This window comes from Salmo salar, chromosome 01 (assembly GCF_965601325.2).
Source record: "Salmo salar chromosome 01, fSalSal1, whole genome shotgun sequence".
Taxonomy (NCBI): Eukaryota; Metazoa; Chordata; class Actinopteri; order Salmoniformes; family Salmonidae; genus Salmo; species Salmo salar.
Genome location: NC_138291.1, coordinates 104,209,039 through 104,233,783, shown reverse-complemented (window position 1 = coordinate 104,233,783; position 24,745 = coordinate 104,209,039). Strand labels below are relative to the sequence as shown.

The 24,745-nt window shown below is 43.4% G+C and overlaps 1 protein-coding gene across 5 annotated transcripts in view; it reads left to right on the top strand.

The window, feature by feature from the left end:
- Positions 1–24,745, top strand: part of col19a1 (collagen, type XIX, alpha 1) — a 260,397-nt gene that overhangs the window by 179,906 nt on the left and 55,746 nt on the right. For all 5 annotated transcript variants that reach the window (XM_082978540.1, XM_082978539.1, XM_082978535.1 and 2 more), the window contains 12 exons: positions 2,592–2,636; positions 5,114–5,191; positions 5,983–6,018; positions 9,155–9,208; positions 10,675–10,728; positions 11,634–11,675; positions 17,575–17,679; positions 18,011–18,064; positions 18,993–19,046; positions 19,454–19,507; positions 19,792–19,845; positions 22,705–22,749. In XM_082978540.1, the coding sequence (XP_082834666.1) occupies positions 2,592–2,636; positions 5,114–5,191; positions 5,983–6,018; positions 9,155–9,208; positions 10,675–10,728; positions 11,634–11,675; positions 17,575–17,679; positions 18,011–18,064; positions 18,993–19,046; positions 19,454–19,507; positions 19,792–19,845; positions 22,705–22,749 (675 nt within the window). The remainder of the gene's footprint in view (positions 1–2,591; positions 2,637–5,113; positions 5,192–5,982; positions 6,019–9,154; positions 9,209–10,674; positions 10,729–11,633; positions 11,676–17,574; positions 17,680–18,010; positions 18,065–18,992; positions 19,047–19,453; positions 19,508–19,791; positions 19,846–22,704; positions 22,750–24,745) is intronic.

Sequence of the window (24,745 nt, the reverse complement as noted above, 5' to 3'; positions counted from 1 at the left end):
CTCCTTGCAGACAGAATAGACAAGTTATCATTACTCAGTACTGGTACTCCTTGCAGACAGAATAGACAAGTTATCATTACTCAGTACTGGTTCTCATTGCAGACAGAATAGACAAGTTATCATTACTCAGTACTGGTACTCCTTGCAGACAGAATAGACAAGTTATCATTACTCAGTACTGGTACTCCTTGCAGACAGAATAGACAAGTTATCATTACTCAGTACTGGTTCTCATTGCAGACAGAATAGACAAGTTATCATTACTCAGTACTGGTTCTCATTGCAGACAGAATAGACAAGTTATCATTACTCAGTACTGGTACTCCTTGCAGACAGAATAGACAAGTTATCATTACTCAGTACTGGTTCTCCTTGCAGACAGAATAGACAAGTTATCATTACTCAGTACTGGTACTCCTTGCAGACAGAATAGACAAGTTATCATTACTCAGTACTGGTACCTCTTGCAGACAGAATAGACAAGTTATCATTACTCAGTACTGGTTCTCCTTGCAGACAGAATAGACAAGTTATCATTACTCAGTACTGGTACTCCTTGTATATAGCCAAGTTATCATTACTCAGTACTGGTACTCCTTGTATATAGCCAAGTTATCATTACTCAGTACTGGTACTCCTTGTATATAGCCAAGTTATCATTACTCAGTACTGGTACTCCTTGTATATAGCCAAGTTATCATTACTCAGTACTGGTACTCCTTGCAGACAGAATAGACAAGTTATCATTACTCAGTACTGGTACTCCTTGTATATAGCCAAGTTATCATTAATCAGTACTGGTTCTCCTTGCAGACAGAATAGACAAGTTATCATTACTCAGTACTGGTACCTCTTGCAGACAGAATAGACAAGTTATCATTACTCAGTACTGGTACCTCTTGCAGACAGAATAGACAAGTTATCATTACTCAGTACTGGTACCTCTTGCAGACAGAATAGACAAGTTATCATTACTCAGTACTGGTACTCCTTGCAGACAGAATAGACAAGTTATCATTACTCAGTACTGGTACTCCTTGCAGACAGAATAGACAAGTTATCATTACTCAGTACTGGTACCTCTTGCAGACAGAATAGACAAGTTATCATTACTCAGTACTGGTACCTCTTGCAGACAGAATAGACAAGTTATCATTACTCAGTACTGGTACCCCTTTCAGACAGAATAGACAAGTTATCATTACTCAGTACTGGTTCTCCTTACAGACAGAATAGACAAGTTATCATTACTCAGTACTGGTACTCCTTACAGACAGAATAGACAAGTTATCATTACTCAGTACTGGTACTCCTTGCAGACAGAATAGACAAGTTATCATTACTCAGTACTGGTACTCCTTACAGACAGAATAGACAAGTTATCATTACTCAGTACTGGTTCTCCTTGCAGACAGAATAGACAAGTTATCATTACTCAGTACTGGTACTCCTTACAGACAGAATAGACAAGTTATCATTACTCAGTACTGGTACCTCTTGCAGACAGAATAGACAAGTTATCATTACTCAGTACTGGTACTCCTTGCAGACAGAATAGACAAGTTATCATTACTCAGTACTGGTACTCCTTGCAGACAGAATAGACAAGTTATCATTACTGAGTACTGGTACTCCTTGCAGACAGAATAGACAAGTTATCATTACTCAGTACTGGTACTCCTTGCAGACAGAATAGACAAGTTATCATTACTCAGTACTGGTTCTCCTTGCAGACAGAATAGACAAGTTATCATTACTCAGTACTGGTACCTCTTGCAGACAGAATAGACAAGTTATCATTACTCAGTACTGGTACTCCTTGTATATAGCCAAGTTATCATTACTCAGTACTGGTACTCCTTGTATATAGCCAAGTTATCATTACTCAGTACTGGTACTCCTTGCAGACAGAATAGACAAGTTATCATTACTCAGTACTGGTACTCCTTGCAGACAGAATAGACAAGTTATCATTACTCAGTACTGGTTCTCCTTACAGACAGAATAGACAAGTTATCATTACTCAGTACTGGTACTCCTTGCAGACAGAATAGACAAGTTATCATTACTCATTCTGTATCTATTATTACTTTTATTATTACGTGTTTTACTTTCTATTATTTCTCTACTTTCTTTCTCTCTGCATTGTTGGGAAGGACCTGTTGGCATTTTACTGTTAGTCTCCACCTGTTGTGTACGAAGCAGGTGACAAATAACATTGTATTTGACTTGATAAAGGCTTTTTAACTGCAGATCGTTGGTCCGAGTGTCTTGGTCAATTTCAGACAGTCTATCTGTATCTTACATGTTTAGCCTCCAATCTTTAAATCATATCAAATGTTATTTGTCACATACACATGGTTAGCAGATGTCACTGCAAGCGTAGTGAAATGCTTGTAAAAAAAAAAAGATTTCCTGGGGTAACAATGTAAGAAATAATACCTTAAAAAAACAAAATACAGCATAGTTTCCTAAGGACCTGAAGCGAGGCGACCATCTCTATCGGCGTAATTATTATCAATGCTGACGTATGCTGTACGATGTCTGGGTTGTGAAAATCATTTTGTTCTTTCTTCTTTTCGCCCGGGCAGGAAGAGGGGATGACATCTGGACCCAGAGGATCACGAGGGCCAAAGGTAGAAAAACAACCCCTATGGTGGAGGAACAGGGCCAAAACAGGATGGCAGCCCCCTATGGTGGGGGAAGAGGGACAAAACAGACAGGCAGACCACCCAGGGTTACCACAATCTGGATTTATCTGGATCTGAAACACAGGTCCTGTTAAAGCCAGGGAACTCTCCTTTTATTGAGCTGGGTCCCAAATGGCACCCTGTTCCCTTTAACAGTCATCAAAATGAGTTTCATATGGCACCCTGTTCCCTTTAACAGTCATCAAAATGAGTTTCATATGGCACCCTGTTCACTTTAATAGTCATCAAAATGAGTTTCATATGGCACCCTGTTCCCTTTAACAGTCATCAAAATGAGTTTCATATGGCACCCTGTTCCCTTTAACAGTCATCAAAATGAGTTTCATATGGCACCCTGTTCCCTTTAACAGTCATCAAAATGAGTTTCATATGGCACCCTGTTCCCTTTAACAGTCATCAAAATGAGTTTCATATGGCACCCTGTTCCCTTTAACAGTCATCAAAATGAGTTTCATATGGCACCCTGTTCCCTTTAACAGTCATCAAAATGAGTTTCATATGGCACCCTGTTCCCTTTAACAGTCATCAAAATGAGTTTCATATGGCACCCTGTTCCCTTTAATAGTCATCAAAATGAGTTTCATATGGCACCCTGTTCCCTTTAACAGTCATCAAAATGAGTTTCATATGGCACCCTGTTCCCTTTAACAGTCATCAAAATGAGTTTCATATGGCACCCTGTTCCCTTTAATAGTCATCAAAATGAGTTTCATATGGCACCCTGTTCCCTTTAACAGTCATCAAAATGAGTTTCATATGGCACCCTGTTCCCTTTAACAGTCATCAAAATGAGTTTCATATGGCACCCTGTTCCCTTTAACAGTCATCAAAATGAGTTTCATATGGCACCCTGTTCCCTTTAACAGTCATCAAAATGAGTTTCATATGGCACCCTGTTCCCTTTAACAGTCATCAAAATGAGTTTCATATGGCACCCTGTTCCCTTTAACAGTCATCAAAATGAGTTTCATATGGCACCCTGTTCCCTTTAACAGTCATCAAAATGAGTTTCATATGGCACCCTGTTCCCTTTAATAGTCATCAAAATGAGTTTCATATGGCACCCTGTTCCCTTTAACAGTCATCAAAATGAGTTTCATATGGCACCCTGTTCCCTTTAACAGTCATCAAAATGAGTTTCATATGGCACCCTGTTCCCTTTAATAGTCATCAAAATGAGTTTCATATGGCACCCTGTTCCCTTTAACAGTCATCAAAATGAGTTTCATATGGCACCCTGTTCCCTTTAATAGTCATCAAAATGAGTTTCATATGGCACCCTGTTCCCTTTAACAGTCATCAAAATGAGTTTCATATGGCACCCTGTTCCCTTTAACAGTCATCAAAATGAGTTTCATATGGCACCCTGTTCCCTTTAATAGTCATCAAAATGAGTTTCATATGGCACCCTGTTCCCTTTAACAGTCATCAAAATGAGTTTCATATGGCACCCTGTTCCCTTTAACAGTCATCAAAATGAGTTTCATATGGCACCCTGTTCCCTTTAACAGTCATCAAAATGAGTTTCATATGGCACCCTGTTCCCTTTAATAGTCATCAAAATGAGTTTCATATGGCACCCTGTTCCCTTTAATAGTCATCAAAATGAGTTTCATATGGCACCCTGTTCCCTTTAATAGTCATCAAAATGAGTTTCATATGGCACCCTGTTCCCTTTAACAGTCATCAAAATGAGTTCTCTGTTCCCCCCCTCTCTTCCCTTTAACAGTCATCAAAATGAGTTCCCTGTTCCCCCCTCTCTTCCCTTTAACAGTCATCAAAATGAGTTCCCTGTTCCCCCCTCTCTTCCCTTTAACAGTCATCAAAATGAGTTCCCTGTTCCCTCCTCTCTTCCCTTTAACAGTCATCAAAATGAGTTCCCTGTTCCCCCCTCTCTTCCCTTTAACAGTCATCAAAATGAGTTCCCTGTTCCCCCCTCTCTTCCCTTTAACAGTCATCAAAATTAGTTCCCTGTTCCCCCCTCTCTTCCCTTTAACAGTCATCAAAATGAGTTCTCTGTTCCCCCCTCTCTTCCCTTTAACAGTCATCAAAATGAGTTCCCTGTTCCCCCCTCTCTTCCCTTTAACAGTCATCAAAATGAGTTCCCTGTTCCCCCCTCTCTTCCCTTTAACAGTCATCAAAATGAGTTCCCTGTTCCCCCCTCTCTTCCCTTTAACAGTCATCAAAATGAGTTCCCTGTTCCCTCCTCTCTTCCCTTTAACAGTCATCAAAATTAGTTCCCTGTTCCCCCCTCTCTTCCCTTTAACAGTCATCAAAATGAGTTCCCTGTCCCCCCCTCTCTTCCCTTTAACAGTCATCAAAATGAGTTCCCTGTTCTCCCCTCTCTTCCCTTTAACAGTCATCAAAATGAGTTCCCTGTTCCCCCCTCTCTTCTCTGTCAGGGTGAGCGTGGCGTCCCTGGTGAACCAGGAGACCTAGGGGAGAAAGGAGAGCCTGGTCTGGGAGTTGAAGGACCTCCTGTGAGTACATGGCACTGGAACATTTCTCATCTTTCTCTTGTTCATACTTTATTGTCCGTTGACATTTTCACAAATAAATGTTTTGCTTTTCAAACCAATCCTCCAGAGAATCCCAGCAGTTGCAGCCCCATCTCTCTAACCTGTAGTCTTCCCAAAACTTTTCTGTTGGACAACATTTCACACACCTTTTCAGTTCAGTCATCTTCAGAATGGCTTGTGCATAGACTTATATATGATTTTATCCTGGTCAAATGAATGATAAAATAAAGACAATATTCAATTAACATTAATTCCAAGATTAGATTTAAAAACATTGTGGACCTTCAGCATTACACACTACTTTACCATCTATCTCTTTACCATCTATCTCTTTACCATCTATCTCTTTACCACTCTCACCTCTCTCCCTCTCCCCCCCCCCCCCCGTGAGGCTGCTGCTGCTGGTTTCAACTTCAAAAAATGCCCGCTTGAGTTTTGCCCTTTGGTTTGTTAAATAGTGAAATTCAGGGTTGTTGGAAAGCAAGGAATCAATGGAACATAGCAAAGGATGGATGTTGAAACACAGTCCTTTACTGGATCTTGGACTGAGCTGCTGTTGGTGTTAACAAGTTGGTGTATGTGTGTATGTGTGTGTGTGTGTGTGTGTGTGTGTGTGTGTGTGTGTGTGTGTGTGTGTGTGTGTGTGTGTGTGTGTGTGTGTGTGTGTGTGTGTGTGTGTGTGTGTGTGTGTGTGTGTGTGTGTGCACTGAAGGGGTGTTGTTGTAAACAAGCTGTGTGATGTGTTCTTATAGGGCCCCATGGGACAGAGAGGAGAGAGAGGATTTGAGGTATGTGGAAGAATATCTCCTGTCCAGACACACACACACACATCCATCTGATTCCTGTGATATTAGACTATGGAACAGTACAGTACATACAGTACCTTCCAGTATTGTGCTCCTGGATGCTTAGATGAAACCTTAGTCTTCAGTCTAAAGGTTGAGGATATCAATTCTGAAACAACAATTTAATTCCAATGATATTGTAGTTTATGCATTTAAAATTAATATGCCATATAGTCTCAACAGGACTGGTGTTAGTCTCATCAGGACTGGTGTTAGTCTCATCAGGACTGGTATTAGTCTCATCAGGACTGGTATTAGTCTCATCAGGACTGGTATTAGTCTCATCAGGGCTGGTGTTAGTCTCATCAGGACTGGTGTTAGTCTCATCAGGACTGGTATTAGTCTCATCAGGACTGGTATTAGTCTCATCAGGGCTGGTGTTAGTCTCATCAGGACTGGTGTTAGTCTCATCAGGGCTGGTATTAGTCTCATCAGGGCTGGTGTTAGTCTCAACAGGGCTGGTGTTAGTCTCATCAGGGCTGGTGTTAGTCTCATCAGGACAGGTGTTAGTCTCATCAGGACAGGTGTTAGTCTCATCAGGACTGGTGTTAGTCTCATCAGGGCTGGTGTTAGTCTCATCAGGACTGGTGTTAGTCTCATCAGGACAGGTGTTAGTCTCATCAGGACTGGTGTTAGTCTCATCAGGACTGTTATTAGTCTCATCAGGGCTGGTGTTAGTCTCATCAGGACTGGTGTTAGTCTCATCAGGGCTGGTATTAGTCTCATCAGGGCTGGTGTTAGTCTCAACAGGGCTGGTGTTAGTCTCATCAGGACTGGTGTTAGTCTCAACAGGACTGGTGTTAGTCTCATCAGGGCTGGTGTTAGTCTCATCAGGACTGGTGTTAGTCTCATCAGGACTGGTGTTAGTCTCATCAGGGCTGGTGTTAGTCTCATCAGGGCTGGTGTTAGTCTCATCAGGACTGGTGTTAGTCTCATCAGGACTGGTGTTAGTCTCATCAGGACTGGTGTTAGTCTCATCAGGACAGGTGTTAGTCTCATCAGGACTGGTGTTAGTCTCATCAGGGCTGGTGTTAGTCTCATCAGGACTGGTGTTAGTCTCAACAGGGCTGGTGTTAGTCTCATCAGGACTGGTGTTAGTCTCATCAGGACTGGTATTAGTCTCATCAGGACTGGTATTAGTCTCATCAGGACTGGTATTAGTCTCATCAGGGCTGGTGTTAGTCTCATCAGGACTGGTGTTAGTCTCATCAGGACTGGTATTAGTCTCATCAGGACTGGTATTAGTCTCATCAGGGCTGGTGTTAGTCTCATCAGGACTGGTGTTAGTCTCATCAGGGCTGGTATTAGTCTCATCAGGGCTGGTGTTAGTCTCAACAGGGCTGGTGTTAGTCTCATCAGGGCTGGTGTTAGTCTCATCAGGACAGGTGTTAGTCTCATCAGAACAGGTGTTAGTCTCATCAGGACTGGTGTTAGTCTCATCAGGGCTGGTGTTAGTCTCATCAGGACTGGTGTTAGTCTCATCAGGACTGGTGTTAGTCTCATCAGGACTGGTATTAGTCTCATCAGGACTGTTATTAGTCTCATCAGGGCTGGTGTTAGTCTCATCAGGACTGGTGTTAGTCTCATCAGGGCTGGTATTAGTCTCATCAGGGCTGGTGTTAGTCTCAACAGGGCTGGTGTTAGTCTCATCAGGACTGGTGTTAGTCTCAACAGGACTGGTGTTAGTCTCATCAGGGCTGGTGTTAGTCTCATCAGGACTGGTGTTAGTCTCATCAGGACTGGTGTTAGTCTCATCAGGGCTGGTATTAGTCTCATCAGGGCTGGTGTTAGTCTCATCAGGACTGGTGTTAGTCTCATCAGGACTGGTGTTAGTCTCATCAGGACTGGTGTTAGTCTCATCAGGACAGGTGTTAGTCTCATCAGGACTGGTGTTAGTCTCATCAGGGCTGGTGTTAGTCTCATCAGGACTGGTGTTAGTCTCAACAAGGCTGGTGTTAGTCTCATCAGGGCTGGTGTTAGTCTCATCAGGACAGGTGTTAGTCTCATCAGGACAGGTGTTAGTCTCATCAGGACTGGTGTTAGTCTCATCAGGGCTGGTGTTAGTCTCATCAGGACTGGTGTTAGTCTCATCAGGACAGGTGTTAGTCTCATCAGGACTGGTGTTAGTCTCATCAGGGCTGGTGTTAGTCTCATCAGGACTGGTGTTAGTCTCATCAGGACTGGTGTTAGTCTCATCAGGACTGGTATTAGTCTCATCAGGACTGGTGTTAGTCTCATCAGGACTGGTGTTAGTCTCATCAGGGCTGGTGTTAGTCTCAACAGGACTGGTGTTAGTCTCATCAGGGCTGGTGTTAGTCTCATCAGGACAGGTGTTAGTCTCATCAGGACTGGTGTTAGTCTCATCAGGGCTGGTGTTAGTCTCATCAGGGCTGGTGTTAGTCTCATCAGGACTGGTGTTAGTCTCATCAGGACTGGTGTTAGTCTCATCAGGGCTGGTGTTAGTCTCATCAGGGCTGGTGTTAGTCTCATCAGGACTGGTATTAGTCTCATCAGGACAGGTGTTAGTCTCATCAGGGCTGGTGTTAGTCTCAACAGGACTGGTGTTAGTCTCATCAGGGCTGGTGTTAGTCTCATCAGGACAGGTGTTAGTCTCATCAGGACTGGTGTTAGTCTCATCAGGACTGGTGTTAGTCTCATCAGGGCTGGTGTTAGTCTCATCAGGGCTGGTGTTAGTCTCATCAGGGCTGGTGTTAGTCTCATCAGGACTGGTGTTAGTCTCATCAGGACTGGTATTAGTCTCATCAGGACAGGTGTTAGTCTCATCAGGACAGGTGTTAGTCTCATCAGGACAGGTGTTAGTCTCATCAGGGCTGGTGTTAGTCTCATCAGGACAGGCGTTAGTCTCATCAGGACTGGTATTAGTCTCATCAGGACTGGTGTTAGTTTCAACAGGTCTGGTGTCAGGCTCATCATAGACGTAGATGCATGTCTTCTTCTTTGTGAGGGTTGAGGATATATTGTATATTCTGATCCTAGGTCAGCAATCCTAATCTGAGAGGCATTTTAGATACGGGCCCTGATCTCATTAGTGTGTTATGGGGGTTGTCTTCTCTCCTAGGGCCCTCGTGGACCCTCCGGATTCTCAGGTCCTGCTGGGACCCCGGGGAGAGAGGTGAGTGGGATCAAGACCTTCCTTCTTCTCTTCCTCCCTTACTCATTCATCTCCTCCACTCCCCCTGTCCTCCTCTCTCTGCAGGAAGGGAGACACAGTGATACTTTACATCTGGAGATAAAAAGAGAAACTAACATTCGGAGGGAAAATGTTGTCTTTCCTTTCTGTCTTCTATTCCTCTTCCTCACATCTTTTCTCCACTCCTCCTCTCTTCCTCGCATCCACTTTCCCTCTCCTCCACTTATCCACTCTTCCTCTCCTCCACTCCTTCACTCCTCCTCTCCTCCTCTCTTCCTCTCCTCCTCTCTTCCTCTCCTCCTCCCTCCTCTCCTCCTCTCCTCCACTCTTCCTCTCCTCCTCTCCTCCACTCTTCTTCTCCTCCACTCTTCCTCTCCTCCATTCTTCCTCTCCTCCACTCCTCCACTCTTCCTCTCCTCCTCTCCTCCTCTCCTCCTCTCTTCTGCTCCTCCACTCTTCTGCTCCTCCACTCTTCTGCTCCTCCACTCTTCTGCTCCTCCTCTCCTCCACTCCTCCTCTCCTCCTCTTCCTCTCCTCCACTCTTCCTCTCCTCCACTCTTCCTCTCCTCCACTCCTCCATTCTTCCTCTCCTCCACTCCTCCACTCTTCCTCTCCTCCTCTCTTCTGCTCCTCCACTCTTCTGCTTCTCCATTCTTCCTCTCCTCCACTCCTCCACTCTTCCTCTCCTCCACTCTTCCTCTCCTCCATTCTTCCTCTCCTCCCCCCACTCTTCCCCCCACTCCTCCTCTCCTCCCTCCTCCCTCCTCCCTCCTCTCCTCCACTCCTCCACTCCTCCACTCTTCCTCTCCTCCTCTCCTCCTCTCCTCCTCTCCTCCACTCTTCCTCTCCTCCTCTCCTCCACTCTTCTTCTCCTCCACTCCTCCTCTCCTCCACTCTTCTTCCACTCCTCTCCTCTATTCTTCCTCACCTCCACTCTCCCTCTCCTCCTCCTCCTCCCCCACTCATCCACTCCTCCTCTCCTCCATTATCCCTCTCCTCCTCTCCTCCTCGCCTCCTCTCCTCCTCTCCTCCTCTCCTCCACTCATCCACTCCTCCTCTCCTCCATTATTCCTCTCCTCCTCTCCTCCTCGCCTCCTCTCCTCCTCTCCTCCTCTCCTCCTCTCCTCCTTGCCTCCTCTCCTCCTCTCCTCCTCGCCTCCTCTCCTCCTCTCCTCCTCTCCTCCACTCTTCTTCTCCTCCACGGTCTGCAGATAAAAAGAGAAACTAATGTTCTGATGAAAGATGTATTTCCTTTATGTCTGCATGAGAAAGTAGCAACAGTTTCTGGACACATCAGAAACACACACACAGCACCCCAACAGGATGAATGTCAAAGCGTGGGCTAAAGGGTGTGCAACGCTGTGTGTTTCTGGACACATCAGAAACACACATTTAAAGGGATACCCTGGTCTCATAGCTGGTGACATCATTATTTCTGTCATTTAAAGGGATCCCCTGGTCGAGAAGGTCCCCCTGGTCCACCTGGCCCCCCGGGTCAACCAGTAAGTTAACCGCTCATCTCTTTCTGATCTCTCTCTCAGAGATATACTGTGTCAGTGTCACTTGGAGGTGCTAAGCCCACTGTACCATGTTTAGGTTAAATGCCTCAAAACCACAGAAAGACAACTATTTTACAGAAAACTGAAATCACAGGAGAAGATTTGGTTACACTGTACTTGAAGGGGTTATGTATAAGGCATTCATACCACCATAAAACCAGTCATGGTAACTTTGAGTGTTTCAGTATCATTCATACCACCATAAAACCAGTCATGGTAACTTTGAGTGTTTCAGTATCATTCATACCACCATAAAACCAGTCATGGTAACTTTGAGTGTTTCAGTATCATTCATACCACCATAAAACCAGTCATGGTAACTTTGAGTGTTTCAGTATCATTCATACCACCATAAAACCAGTCATGGTAACTTTGAGTGTTTCAGTATCATTCATACCACCATAAAACCAGTCATGGTAACTTTGAGTGTTTCAGTATCATTCATACCACCATAAAACCAGTCATGGTAACTTTGAGTGTTTCAGTATCATTCATACCACCATAAAACCAGTCATGGTAACTTTGAGTGTTTCAGTATCATTCATACCACCATAAAAACAATCATGGTAACTTTGAGTGTTTCAGTATCATTCATACCACCATAAAACCAGTCATGGTAACTTTGAGTGTTTCAGTATCATTCATACCACCATAAAACCAGTCATGGTAACTTTGAGTGTTTCAGTATCATTCGTAAGATTTCAAGCTTCGAGTGATGCTAAGATAATTATGAGAGGTTCATTCAACTATGATCTGACTGAAAAAAGATCACAAAAATATTCATTGACATTTCTTTACATCTGTAGTCATTATCCAAAATGTATGATGATAATTTGTCTTTCCAACAGACTGCCTTGCCAATAGTTGGAGATATGAGCTCTTTACTCAAGGTACTGGACTGTTTCATTTATTACTGTTGTGTCCTAGGATTATTCCCATCAATTGTCATTCCAACATTATTCAGTGTGGTGCATAAATCATACATCATTTTGTCATTGACAAGATTCATGGAAGATATGTTTTTAATACCTTGGAGTGCCAACATGTAGATCCACATTGACTGAGGGTGTAGAAACAGGTTATAATTTAGCCTGCTTTAATTGCATCAGTTACTATGATTGCACAGTTACCCACAGTGGTGTATTTGACAGTTTAAGACCTCACAGTTGAATCCAAAAACCAACTTTTCACCAGTACTAAAGCTATTAGGGTGATGTTACGGTATTATTAACAGAAGCTCAGGAGCGCCTTCATCAGGTGGTGGTGGCGAACTTCAGCTAGAAATTCAAGAAATTGGAAATCCACTATGGCAATGCATTATTATATTCAACAGGAATCCTTGAAATGTCCTAAGAAGAATGCTGTTGTTCAATACATCCCTCCTGGAGTACACAGTGTACAAAATAGTACCCTATTCCCTACACTGGTCAACAGTCGTGCACTATATAGGGAATAGGGCTCTGGTCAACAGTCGTGCACTATATAGGGAATAGGGCTCTGGTCAACAGTAGTGTATTATATAGGGAATAGGGCTCTGGTCAACAGTAGTGTATTATATAGGGAATATGTATCTGGTCAACAGTAGTGTATTATATAGGGAATATGTATCTGGTCAACAGTAGTGTATTATATAGGGAATATGTATCTGGTCAACAGTAGTGTATTATATAGGGAATAGGGCTCTGGTCAACAGTAGTGTATTATATAGGGAATATGTATCTGGTCAACAGTAGTGTATTATATAGGGAATATGTATCTGGTCAACAGTAGTGTATTATATAGGGAATATGTATCTGGTCAACAGTAGTGTATTATATAGGGAATATGTATCTGGTCAACAGTAGTGTATTATATAGGGAATATGTATCTGGTCAACAGTAGTGTATTATATAGGGAATATGTATCTGGTCAACAGTAGTGTATTATATAGGGAATATGTATCTGGTCAACAGTAGTGTATTATATAGGGAATAGGGCTTTCTGTTGTCAGTTGTTTGTTCTCACGGCAACCTTGTTACTTTGTCTTTAAGGGACAATACTTTTCTTCTTTTCTATCTATCTCTCCAACACTCCCACGCCTTGTTGATGTATCTGGACAATGTACAGTCTTCTCTCTCTCTGTCTCTTCTCTCTCTCTGTCTCTTCTCTCTGTCCATCTATCTCTCCAACACTCCCACGCCTTGTTTGATGTATCTGTACATACATTCTTCTCTCTCTCCATCTATCACTTCTCTCTCTCTGTCTGTCTCTTCTCTCTCTCCGTCTGTCTCTTCTCTCTCTTTCTTCTCTCTCTCCGTCTGTCTCTTCTCTCTCTCTCTTCTCTCTGTCGTCTGTCTCTTCTCTCTTCGTCTGTCTCTTCTCTCTTCGTCTGTCTCTTCTCTCTCTTCGTCTGCCTCTTCTCTCTCTCTCTTCTCTCTGTCCGTCTCTTCTCTCTTCGTCTGTCTCTTCTCTCTCTCGTCTCTCTTCTCTCTGTCCGTCTCTTCTCTCTTCGTCTGTCTCTTCTCTCTCTGTCTCTCTTCTCTCTGTCCGTCTCTTCTCTCTTCGTCTGTCTCTTCTCTCTCTGTCTCTCTTCTCTCTGTCCGTCTCTTCTCTCTTCGTCTGTCTCTTCTCTCTCTGTCTCTCTTCTCTCTCAACGTCTGTCTTCTCTCTCTTCTCTGTGTTTGTGTGATTACTGTTTGGTTGTGATAAATGCTAGTTCCTCTCAGCCAGCCAAGATGAATGCACATCCATCCATTCATCCCTCTCTTTTCAGTCAGAGAAGATAGGATGTGTATTTAAAACAAGATTGTGTTTGCTGATTTTTAAAGATGACAACAACATCTAGCTCCAGCTGTTTGCAGAGTGACTGAGTGGACTGACAGTAGATAGATAACGTTTATCTGAAGCCTTTTATTCTACCAGACCAAAGAAAGGATTCCCAGTTAAATGAATACATTTTCCAAGAGTTTTACCTGTTCGAAACCAATTGACATTTATTGTCATGAATCTTGTCCTGGAGGCAGAACTGAGCGATATCCACTAGATTAGCCAGCTGCAAAGCCAAAATTGGCTATGTTGTAAAAACTAATTTAAACAAAAATGTGATTTTTGGTCTTAGTTTAGGTTTAGCAGTGTGGTTAAGATTGTTAGATTTAAAATCTGAATTTATGACTTTGTGGCTGTGCTAGCTAGTGACCACTCTGCAGAGCTGCCTCCAGAACAAGATTCATGACAAAGAACCGCTAACCTGCCTGTTTAAAGGGCTTTTTTACAATGTGCTGCTGACTTGACTCTGCGTCATTCAACGTGATGAGCTGAATGACAACCCTCCCCAAGAATAGCTTTTCTCAGTTTCTTCACTTTAATTGACAGAGTTTGGTCACTTTACAACAGATGGTATTTGGTATTTCACACTGAAAGGAGCACTTAACTGAATTGGACCTTTTTATTTCAAGACACTTCGCTCAAGTCTCTATCAGAAAAAAAGATTTGTACTCCCAAGTTCCATAAAATATCTTCCCACTGCTCTTCTCTGATGAGTGTAAATGCCAGTGACACCAGGGGTCATATAGCCTTCATGCTGTATAAACAGTGTTGATATCCATCTCCAGATAAATGGCTGGACGTGGAACATATTCAGAGAACCTATGTGTTCTTCATTTGAGGCTGCTGAGGGGAGAACAGCTCATAGTAATGGCTGGAATGGAATGAAACACATGGAAACCATTGCACTTATTCCGCTCCAGTCATTACCACGAACCCGTCCTCCCTAATTCAGGTGCCACCAGCCTCCTGTGGTGTTCTTCTACTGTGTGTACACTGAGGAACACCTGGTCTTTCCATGACATAGACTGACCAGGTGAATCCAGGTGAAAGCTATGATCCCTTATTGATGTCATTTGTTAAATCCACTTCCATCAGTGTAGATGAAGGGGAGGAGACAGGTTAAAGAAGGATTTTGAAGCCTTTAGACAACTGAGACATGGATTGTGTATGTGTGCCATTCAGAGGGTGAATGGACAAGACAAAACATTTAAGTGCCTTTGAACGGGGTATGGTAGTAGGTGCCCGGCACACCGGTTTGTGTCAAGAACTACAATGCTGCTGGGTTTTTCATTCTCAACAGTTTCCTGTGTGTATCAAGAATGGTCCACCACCCAAAGGACATCCAGCCAACTTGACAAAACTGTTGGAAGCATTGGAGTCAACATGGGCCAACATGTGGAATGCTTTCGACACCTTGTAGAGTCCATGCCCCGACGTATTTAAGCTGTTCTGAGGGCAAAAGGGGGAGGTGCAACTCAATATTAGGAGGATGTCCTTAATGTTTTGTACACTCAGTGTATAATCATAGCATTTTTCTATGAAGTAAGTGTCACGTCCTGGCCAGTATAAGGGTTAATTATTATTGTAGTTTGGTCAGGACGTGGCAGAGGGTATTTGTTTTATGTGGCTCGGGGTGGTGTTTTTTCTAAAAAGGGCATTTGATTTAGCATTCCGGGGTTTTTGGGCACTGTTCCTTGTCTACGTATTTCTATGTTGATCTAGTTGGTTGTATGTCTATGTTTGGTTAATTGGGGTGGACTTCCAATTGAAGGCAGCTGTGTGGTGTTGCCTTTGATTGGAAGTCCTATATTAGTTGGGTGTGTTTGTCTGTGTATTTGTGGGAGATTGTTTCTTGTCTAGCATGTATGAGCCTGAGAAGACTGTCGGTATATCGTGAGTTCGTTTTGTTGTTTTTGTGTTCATTTTGATTTAATAAATGTTCAAAATGAACAAACACAGTCCTGCTGCATTTTGGTCCTCCTTCACCGACGATAACCGTGACAGTAAGTGCCTCTGGGTAACTGATACAGTTGAACCTAATTATCTTCAGCAGAGTACAGAATGTCTGCTGCTGTAGGGAAAGTACACTTCAACAACTCCACAGAGTACAGAATGTCTGCTGCTGTAGGGAAAGTACACTTCAACAACTCCACAGTGTCAGAGTACAGAATGTCTGCTGCTGTAGGGAAAGTACACTTCAACAACTCCTCAGTGTACAGAGTACAGAATGTCTGCTGCTGTAGGGAAAGTACACTTCAACAACTCCACAGTGTCAGAGTACAGAATGTCTGCTGCTGTAGGGAAAGTACACTTCAACAGCTCCACAGTGTACAGAGTATCTCTCCACTCCGCAGCGTACAGAGTATCTCTCCCCTCCACAAGAGTACAGAGTATCTCTCCCCTCCACAAGAGTACAGAGTATCTCTCCCCTCCACAAGAGTACAGAGTATCTCTCCACTCCACAGAGGACAGAGTATCTCTCCCCTCCACAAGAGTACAGAGTATCTCTCCACTCCGCAGTGTACAGAGTATCTCTCCCCTCCACAAGAGTACAGAGTATCTCTCCACTCCACAGAGTACAGAGTATCTCTCCCCTCCACAAGAGTACAGACTATCTCTCCACTCCGCAGTGTACAGAGTATCTCTCCCCTCCACAGAGTACAGAGTATCTCTCCACTCCACAGAGTACAGAGTATCTCTCCCCTCCACAGAGTACAGAGTATCTCTCCCCTCCACAAGAGTACAGAGTATCTCTCCCCTCCACAAGAGTACAGAGTATCTCTCCCCTCCACAAGAGTACAGAGTATCTCTCCCCTCCACAAGAGTACAGAGTATCTCTCCCCTCCACAAGAGTACAGAGTATCTCTCCACTCCGCAGTATACAGAGTATCTCTCCCCTCCACAAGAGTACAGAGTATCTCTCCACTCCACAGAGTACAGAGTATCTCTCCCCTCCACAAGAGTACAGAGTATCTCTCCACTCCGCAGTGTACAGAGTATCTCTCCACTCCACAAGAGTATAGAGTATCTCTCCCCTCCACAAGAATACAGAGTATCTCTCCCCTCCACAAGAGTACAGAGTATCTCTCCCCTCCACAAGAGTACAGAGTATCTCTCCCCTCCACAAGAGTACAGAGTATCTCTCCCCTCCACAGAGTACAGAGTATCTCTCCACTCCACAGAGTACAGAGTATCTCTCCACTCCACAGAGTACAGAGTATCTCTCCCCTCCACAGAGTACAGAGTATCTCTCCCCTCCACAAGAGTACAGAGTATCTCTCCCCTCCACAAGAGTACAGAGTATCTCTCCACTCCACAGAGTACAGAGTATCTCTCCCCTCCACAAGAGTACAGAGTATCTCTCCACTCCACAGAGTACAGAGTATCTCTCCACTCCACAGAGTACAGAGTATCTCTCCCCTCCACAGAGTACAGAGTATCTCTCCCCTCCACAAGAGTACAGAGTATCTCTCCCCTCCACAAGAGTACAGAGTATCTCTCCACTCCACAGAGTACAGAGTATCTCTCCCCTCCACAAGAGTACAGAGTATCTCTCCCCTCCACAAGAGTACAGAGTATCTCTCCACTCCACAAGAGTACAGAGTATCTCTCCACTCCACAGAGTACAGCGTATCTCTCCACTCCACAGAGTACAGAGTATCTCTCCAGAGCAGGTCACTTTGAGATGTTCCAGGATCATAATTAAGTGGGATATAATACCTTCCCCAGACAGGGCTGATTTCTACGGACAGGGCTGATTTCCCAGACAGGGCTGATTTCCCAGACAGGGCTGATTTCCCAGACAGGGCTAATTTCCCAGACAGGGCTGATTTCCCAGACAGGGCTAATTTCCCAGACAGGGCTAATTTCCCAGACAGGGCTGATTCCCCAGACAGGGTTGATTTCCCAGACAGGGCTGATTTCCCAGACAGGGCTGATTTCCCAGATTTCCCCCCCCCCCCCCCCCCCGCTGTGTGTTGGCAGAATGCCTGCACTGTGTGCCAGACCAGAGTGCCAGGTCTGCCTGGGCAGAAGGGCGAGAAGGGAACCCATGGAGCGACAGGAGTGCAAGGCATGGTGGGAGAAAAGGTGAGTGTCTGATTATCTTTACTGTGTGTGTGTGTGTGTGTGTGTGTGTGTGTGTGTGTGTGTGTGTGTGTGTGTGTGTGTGTGTGTGTCTGCCTGCCTAGAAGGGTGAGAATGGAACCCTTAGGGACAGGTTGTGTGTGTGTGTGTGTGTGTGTGTGTGTGTGTGTGTGTGTGTGTGTGTGTGTGTGTGTGTGTGTGTGCTGCCTGCCTAGAAGGGTGAGAATGGAACCCTTGGGGACAGGTTGTGTGGGTGGGGGTTTGTGTGTGTGTCTTTCTCTGTGCATGTGTTCTTGCGTGCATTGATTTGCATGTGTGTGTCCATCCTAAACAGGGGGATCCAGGAGTGCGAGGACCTCTCGGTAATCCAGGAAAAGAAGGTCCAAAGGTAGGAAACAACGTGCCATCCTGATTATAATGGATGTGTTCTAAGTGGCAGCCTATTCCCTATTATAATGTATGTGTTCTAAATGGCAGCCTATTCCCTACATAGTGCACTATAATGCTCTGGTGAAAAGTAATTCCCTGTGTAAAGGATTAGGAGGCCATTTGGGACACAGACAATGTATATATAATTACTTTCCACCTTACAAATACTCCATTCACTCCATTCATTGCAAATCTCAGCATGCCAAAGTGAATTAGAGAAGATAATAGCTGTAATAGTATTAAGACTGGTGCATAACATAGCTGGGGACTACACTTCCTCTTCAGGTTATTATTCAACATGGTTCTATCCAGTGTTGCTATTGATTTTCAGTTGAATTGTTTTCATAATACTTCCTACGGATAAATACCCTCTTCATAATGCATTATAAGGGCATTTATAATGCCTTATAAACTATGCATAATATGCTATAAATGTACAACATAGGCTCTCATAGTTGTTCATATTTCTTTTCATCAGAGAGATTTAGGAAGATTCAAACATTTACAGTGTTAGTCCAGCACATTCGTATCATCAGAGCTGCTGGCTGCAGACGTGGTTGCCATGGATACACAGCAGTGTCCTGTATTAGTAAAATTACCCAAGCAGTCGCTTCTAATTGGCTCTATTAGAAACAAGAAGTCCAAGTGACATGTATGACCACCCGTCATGCCACTGGTTTGAGACTATTAGAAGGTTTGGAGAGAACATACTGTATATTATGGTGGTAGATATTTGTTGTTTCACAAGCAAACACATTAAGAAAAGGTTTATACAGAATTAAACTTGATTTGGCCATTTTTGGACTATTTACTGATGTTGTTACTGTTTACTCATTCCCTCATGTTGTTACTGTTTACTCATTCACTGATGTTGTTTGCTGTTCTAGGGGATGAAAGGAGAGAGAGGATTCCCTGGACCTAGTGGAGACAAAGGAGATGAGGTGGGTTTCAGACCTGTCCTGGGGCCAATACATGAATCATATACTTTAACATGCTTGAGTGTGCTTGAAAGTACACTACATCAAATGAAATCTGGAACCGGTGCACCTGGCACCAACGATCATACCACGCTCAAAGTCGCTTAGGTCACTAGTTTTACCCTTTGTAACGTTCAGTCGATCAATAATGTAATACCTCAATGTCTCAATGCCTGCTTTAAATAGCAAGCCACGGCCATGTGACTCATCTTGCCCCATGTACAACAGAATCAATGGAATAGTCCCGAAAATGCAAACGAGGTTAACTCTCCCCTTGTCCTTCTTGTAAACCTACCAGTTAGGCTATCATACACTAACTATTACACAAGAAGTGACAATGATTGTTCTCTGGTGTTTCTTGTCTTTCTCAGGGCTCTCCTGGAGTTCCAGGCATTCTGGGTGCAACAGGCCGTACTGGAGCCCCTGTAAGCAAAACAAATCATCAATCGCATGAAATCATCTTCATCTTCATCCCTAGTTGTAATGCATGTGTAGTACTGTGTTGCTCATACAAGAACAATCCCTGAGAACACCATACTCATTGTTTGGTCCCTATTTTCTCTCATCCACTTTCTATATTTAGTTTGTGACCCAGTTAATTGATGTACTTTGTTTCTATATTTAGTTTGTGACCCAGTTAATTGATGTACTTTGTTTCTATATTTAGTTTGTGACCCAGTTAATTGATGTACTTTGTTTCTATTTGCAGGGTGTCATTGGCAGACCTGGGCCAATGGGTCAGCCGGGAACAAAGGGAGAGCGGGTAAGAAAGAGACGTTGTGTGTACACGCACTGTATGAATATACAGTCGCTAGTGAAGACTACGCACACTTGCATGGTCTTCATACTTTGCTACCTTAAAATTAAATCTACAAAGGGATTCATTTAGATTTTTCCCGATGGAGCTACACAACCTACTCCAAAGTGAAAGAAAAATTAGAGATAATTTTACAAATGACTTAGAAACACAAAATGATGATGAATTGATTGCGTATGTTTTCACTTTTACTTAGTGGAAGCACCTTTGGCAGCCATTAAAGCTGGGAATCATTCTGAATAAGATTCTACCAAGCTTGCACAACTCTTAGGACAACATGCACTCAGTGGCCAGTTTATTAGGTACCGGGTCAGACCCCGCTTTGCCTCCAGAACAGACTGAATTCTTTGGGGTATGGAAACATTGCTCAATTGGTATCAAGGGACCTAACATGTGCCAGGAAAACATTCCCCACACAATTGCACCACCGTCACCAGATTGTACCATTGATACCAGGCAGAATGGGGCCATGGACTCATGCTGCTTATGTCAAATCCTAACTCTGCCATCAGCATGATGCAACAGCAACTGCAATAGCCCATCTGTGAAAAAGACAGACAAGTTGTGCGTTCCGAGATGCCGTTCTGCACACCACTGTTGTACTGCACCAAAATTTACCTGTTTGTAGCCCTCTTCTTAGCTTGCACGATTATTGCCGTTCTCCTTCGGCATCTCTCATCAACAAGCTGTTTTCGCCCATGGGGCTGCCGCTGACTGGATGGTTTTTGTTTGTCGCACCATTCTCAGTAAACCCTAGACACTGTTGTGCATGAAAAGGCCAGGATGCCGGACGTTTCTGAGATAATGGAACCAGCTCGCCTGCCACCGACGATCATACCACGCTCAAAACCAGTGACTTATGTCACTGGTTTTGCCCATTGTAACATTCAATTGAACAGTAAATGAATGCCTCAAGGCTTGTCTGTCTGCTTTACGTAGCGAGCCACGGCCACATGACTCACTGTCTGTAGGAGTGAACCATTTTCGTGAACAGGTTGTTGTACCTAATAAACTGGCCACCGGGTGTATATCCATTGTTTTTGATAAAATTGCTCAAGCTCAGTAATTTGGTTGGGAATCATTGATGGATAGCAATATTCAAACCTTGTCTTTAATTTTTAAATCAGATTGAAGTCAGGACAGAGACTAGACCACTCAGGAACACTAAACACCTATTGGAAAGCCAATCTGTTGTGTCTTTGGCATCATTGTGTGTGTGTGCAAGTGTCCCACAGAAAAATGTAACTCTATCCCAGGGTTAGGTATTCAGAAGACAGGGTTTCCTCTACCTTTTACCTGGGCTTTGCTCCTTTCATATTTCTTTAGATCCTGACAGCCTCCCAGGCCACTACAATACTGGACAATACAAAGGGATCAAAACCATTGCATTCACTCCACATTACTGGCCCGTATGGTAAAGGAAGCCTGTGTTAAAAAAATCCACTCCAAATGATTGATTCTGTTTGCAACAATACCATTAAGTAATACTGCAAGACAACACAGCAAAGACATTACGTTTTTGGCCTAAAATAAAAACTACAGGTTTGGGTCAAATCCAATACAACATAACACAAAGTAAACCCTCTGTATTTTCAAGTATTGTGGTTGGCAGCATCATGTTATGGGTATGCTTGTCATCGCCAGGGACTGGGGAGTTTGTCAGGATCAAGCAATGGAATTATATTGCCCTAAGAGTTGTGGAAAGTTGGTAGAATCTTATTCAGAATGATTCACAGCTGTAATGGCTGCCAAAAGGTGCTTCCACCAAGTATTAACTTTGGGGCGTGAAGACATACACAATCAAGACATCTTTGTTTTTTGTTTTCTTTATTAATTAGAAATCTTTTATATACATTTCTTTCACTTTGAAGATGTGGAGTAGGTTGTGTAGACCTGTAGCAAAAAAATCAAATTAAATCAATTTTTGGATTTCATTTTAAGGGGGAAAAATGTGAAGACTGTGCCATTGGTGTACAGACTTTCACTAGGCACTGTACTGTACATGTCTACTTTATGTTCTAAATATAGGTAGTTAGTACATACAGGGTCATGTTTTATTCAGGCATGTGGCCTGACATGCCAAGAGCTGTTCTGATAGTCTAAGATGGAAACAATGCCTTACGTCTTATTTAGTGCTATCTCAAAGAGCATCAATAATGGGTTATTGTAGTACTCAAGGATTAATGTTATTTTCTTAAAAAGCACATAATACCTTATGGATTTCTCTTCAGTTTTGTTATTGAAAGAATGCCATAGGCCTGGTCTTGTCGGTGGATTGGGGTGGCGTGCTGTGTGCCAGTTAAGCAGCCTTGCAAGAGGCTTGTTCAAGCCAGAACAGCTCACAGGATCTCCTGTTTCTGTAGCGTGAGGCAGGTTGATGTACAAGTACACCCCTTGTACAGGACACTGGTTTATCGCAGGGCCTTACCCCCAATCTATCTCAAATTCAACAGAGCTAGTATGTCCCTCTTCTCAAATATTGTACCTCTGCAATAGACTTGTATTATCAGTCATGCCATGTCCCAAAGATTAGGATTGTCACTGTCTAATGTGTGGGTAAAGAGGTATTCTTAGATTATTGGGATCTAAAACTGAAGAAATATGTTCCCCAGTGACTGATTGGAAAGCATTATCCCTCTCGTGTGTGTGTGTGTGTGTGTGTGTGTGTGTGTGTGTGTGTGTGTGTGTGTGTGTGTGTGTGTGTGTGTGTGTGTGTGTGTGTGTGTGTGTGTGTGTGTGTGTGTGTGTGTGTGTGTGTGTGTGTGTGTGTGTGTGTGTGTGTGTGTGTGTGTGTGTGTCCTACAGGGCAGTGAAGGCTCCCCTGGAAGGCCAGGACTACCAGGCCCCCCAGTAAGTTATCCAAACCATCACTGAGATCTCTGTGTGTGTATACAGACGGTGTGTGCGGGTACAGAGAGTGTGTGTTGTTGTTGAGTCATTGGTGAGATGTGTCAACAGTTTTCATGCCTATGAATGATGACACCAGTTCAAGGTACCTTAGCCAATTACTAGCGTCCTTTTGAATGGCTGGTCACACAACACATCATTTAAAAGGACAGTGAGATTGGCTTATTGCTTTGAAGGACACCATGTTTTCTTCTGTCTACTTGAGAGAATGTTTTTCCTGTTCTTTCTTCCTTCCTGGAAATCAAATCAAATACAATTTCACATACACATACACATATTTTGCAGATGTTATTGTGGGTGTAGCGAAATGCTTGTGTTCCTAGCTCCAACAGTGCAGTAGTATCTAACAGTGCAGTAGTATCTAACAGTGCAGTAGTGTATAACAGTGCAGTAGTATCTAACAGTGCAGTAGTGTCTAACAGTGCAGTAGTGTCTAACAGTGCAGTAGTATCTAACAGTGCAGTAGTGTCTAACAGTGCAGTAGTATCTAACAGTGCAGTAGTGTCTAACAGTGCAGTAGTATCTAACAGTGCAGTAGTATCTAACAGTGCAGTAGTGTATAACAGTGCAGTAGTGTCTAACAGTGCAGTAGTATCTAACAGTGCAGTAGTGTCTAACAGTGCAGTAGTATCTAACAGTGCAGTAGTATCTAACAGTGCAGTAGTATCTAACAGTGCAGTAGTGTCTAACAGTGCAGTAGTGTCTAACAGTGCAGTAGTATCTAACAGTGCAGTAGTGTCTAACAGTGCAGTAGTATCTAACAGTGCAGTAGTGTCTAACAGTGCAGTAGTATCTAACAGTGCAGTAGTATCTAACAGTGCAGTAGTGTATAACAGTGCAGTAGTATCTAACAGTGCAGTAGTGTATAACAGTGCAGTAGTGTCTAACAGTGCAGTAGTATCTAACAGTGCAGTAGTATCTAACAGTGCAGTAGTATCTAACAGTGCAGTAGTGTCTAACAGTGCAGTAGTATCTAACAGTGCAGTAGTATCTAACAGTGCAGTAGTATCTAACAGTGCAGTAGTGTCTAACAGTGCAGTAGTATCTAACAGTGCAGTAGTGTCTAACAGTGCAGTAGTGTCTAACAGTGCAGTAGTGTCTAACAGTGCAGTAGTGTCTAACAGTGCAGTAGTGTCTAACAGTGCAGTAGTATCTAACAGTGCAGTAGTGTCTAACAGTGCAGTAGTGTCTAACAGTGCAGTAGTATCTAACAGTGCAGTAGTGTCTAACAGTGCAGTAGTATCTAACAGTGCAGTAGTGTCTAACAGTGCAGTAGTGTCTAACAGTGCAGTAGTGTCTAACAGTGCAGTAGTATCTAACAGTGCAGTAGTGTCTAACAGTGCAGTAGTATCTAACAGTGCAGTAGTGTCTAACAGTGCAGTAGTGTCTAACAGTGCAGTAGTGTCTAACAGTGCAGTAGTGTCTAACAGTGCAGTAGTATCTAACAGTGCAGTAGTGTCTAACAGTGCAGTAGTATCTAACAGTGCAGTAGTATCTAACAGTGCAGTAGTGTATAACAGTGCAGTAGTATCTAACAGTGCAGTAGTGTATAATAGTGCAGTAGTGTCTAACAGTGCAGTAGTATCTAACAGTGCAGTAGTGTCTAACAGTGCAGTAGTATCTAACAGTGCAGTAGTATCTAACAGTGCAGTAGTGTATAACAGTGCAGTAGTGTCTAACAGTGCAGTAGTATCTAACAGTGCAGTAGTGTATAACAGTGCAGTAGTATCTAACAGTGCAGTAGTATCTAACAGTGCAGTAGTATCTAACAGTGCAGTAGTATCTAACAGTGCAGTAGTGTATAACAGTGCAGTAGTGTCTAACAGTGCAGTAGTGTCTAACAGTGCAGTAGTGTAAAACAGTGCAGTAGCATCTAACAGTGCAGTAGCGTCTAACAGTGCAGTAGTGTCTAACAGTGCAGTAGTATCTAACAGTGCAG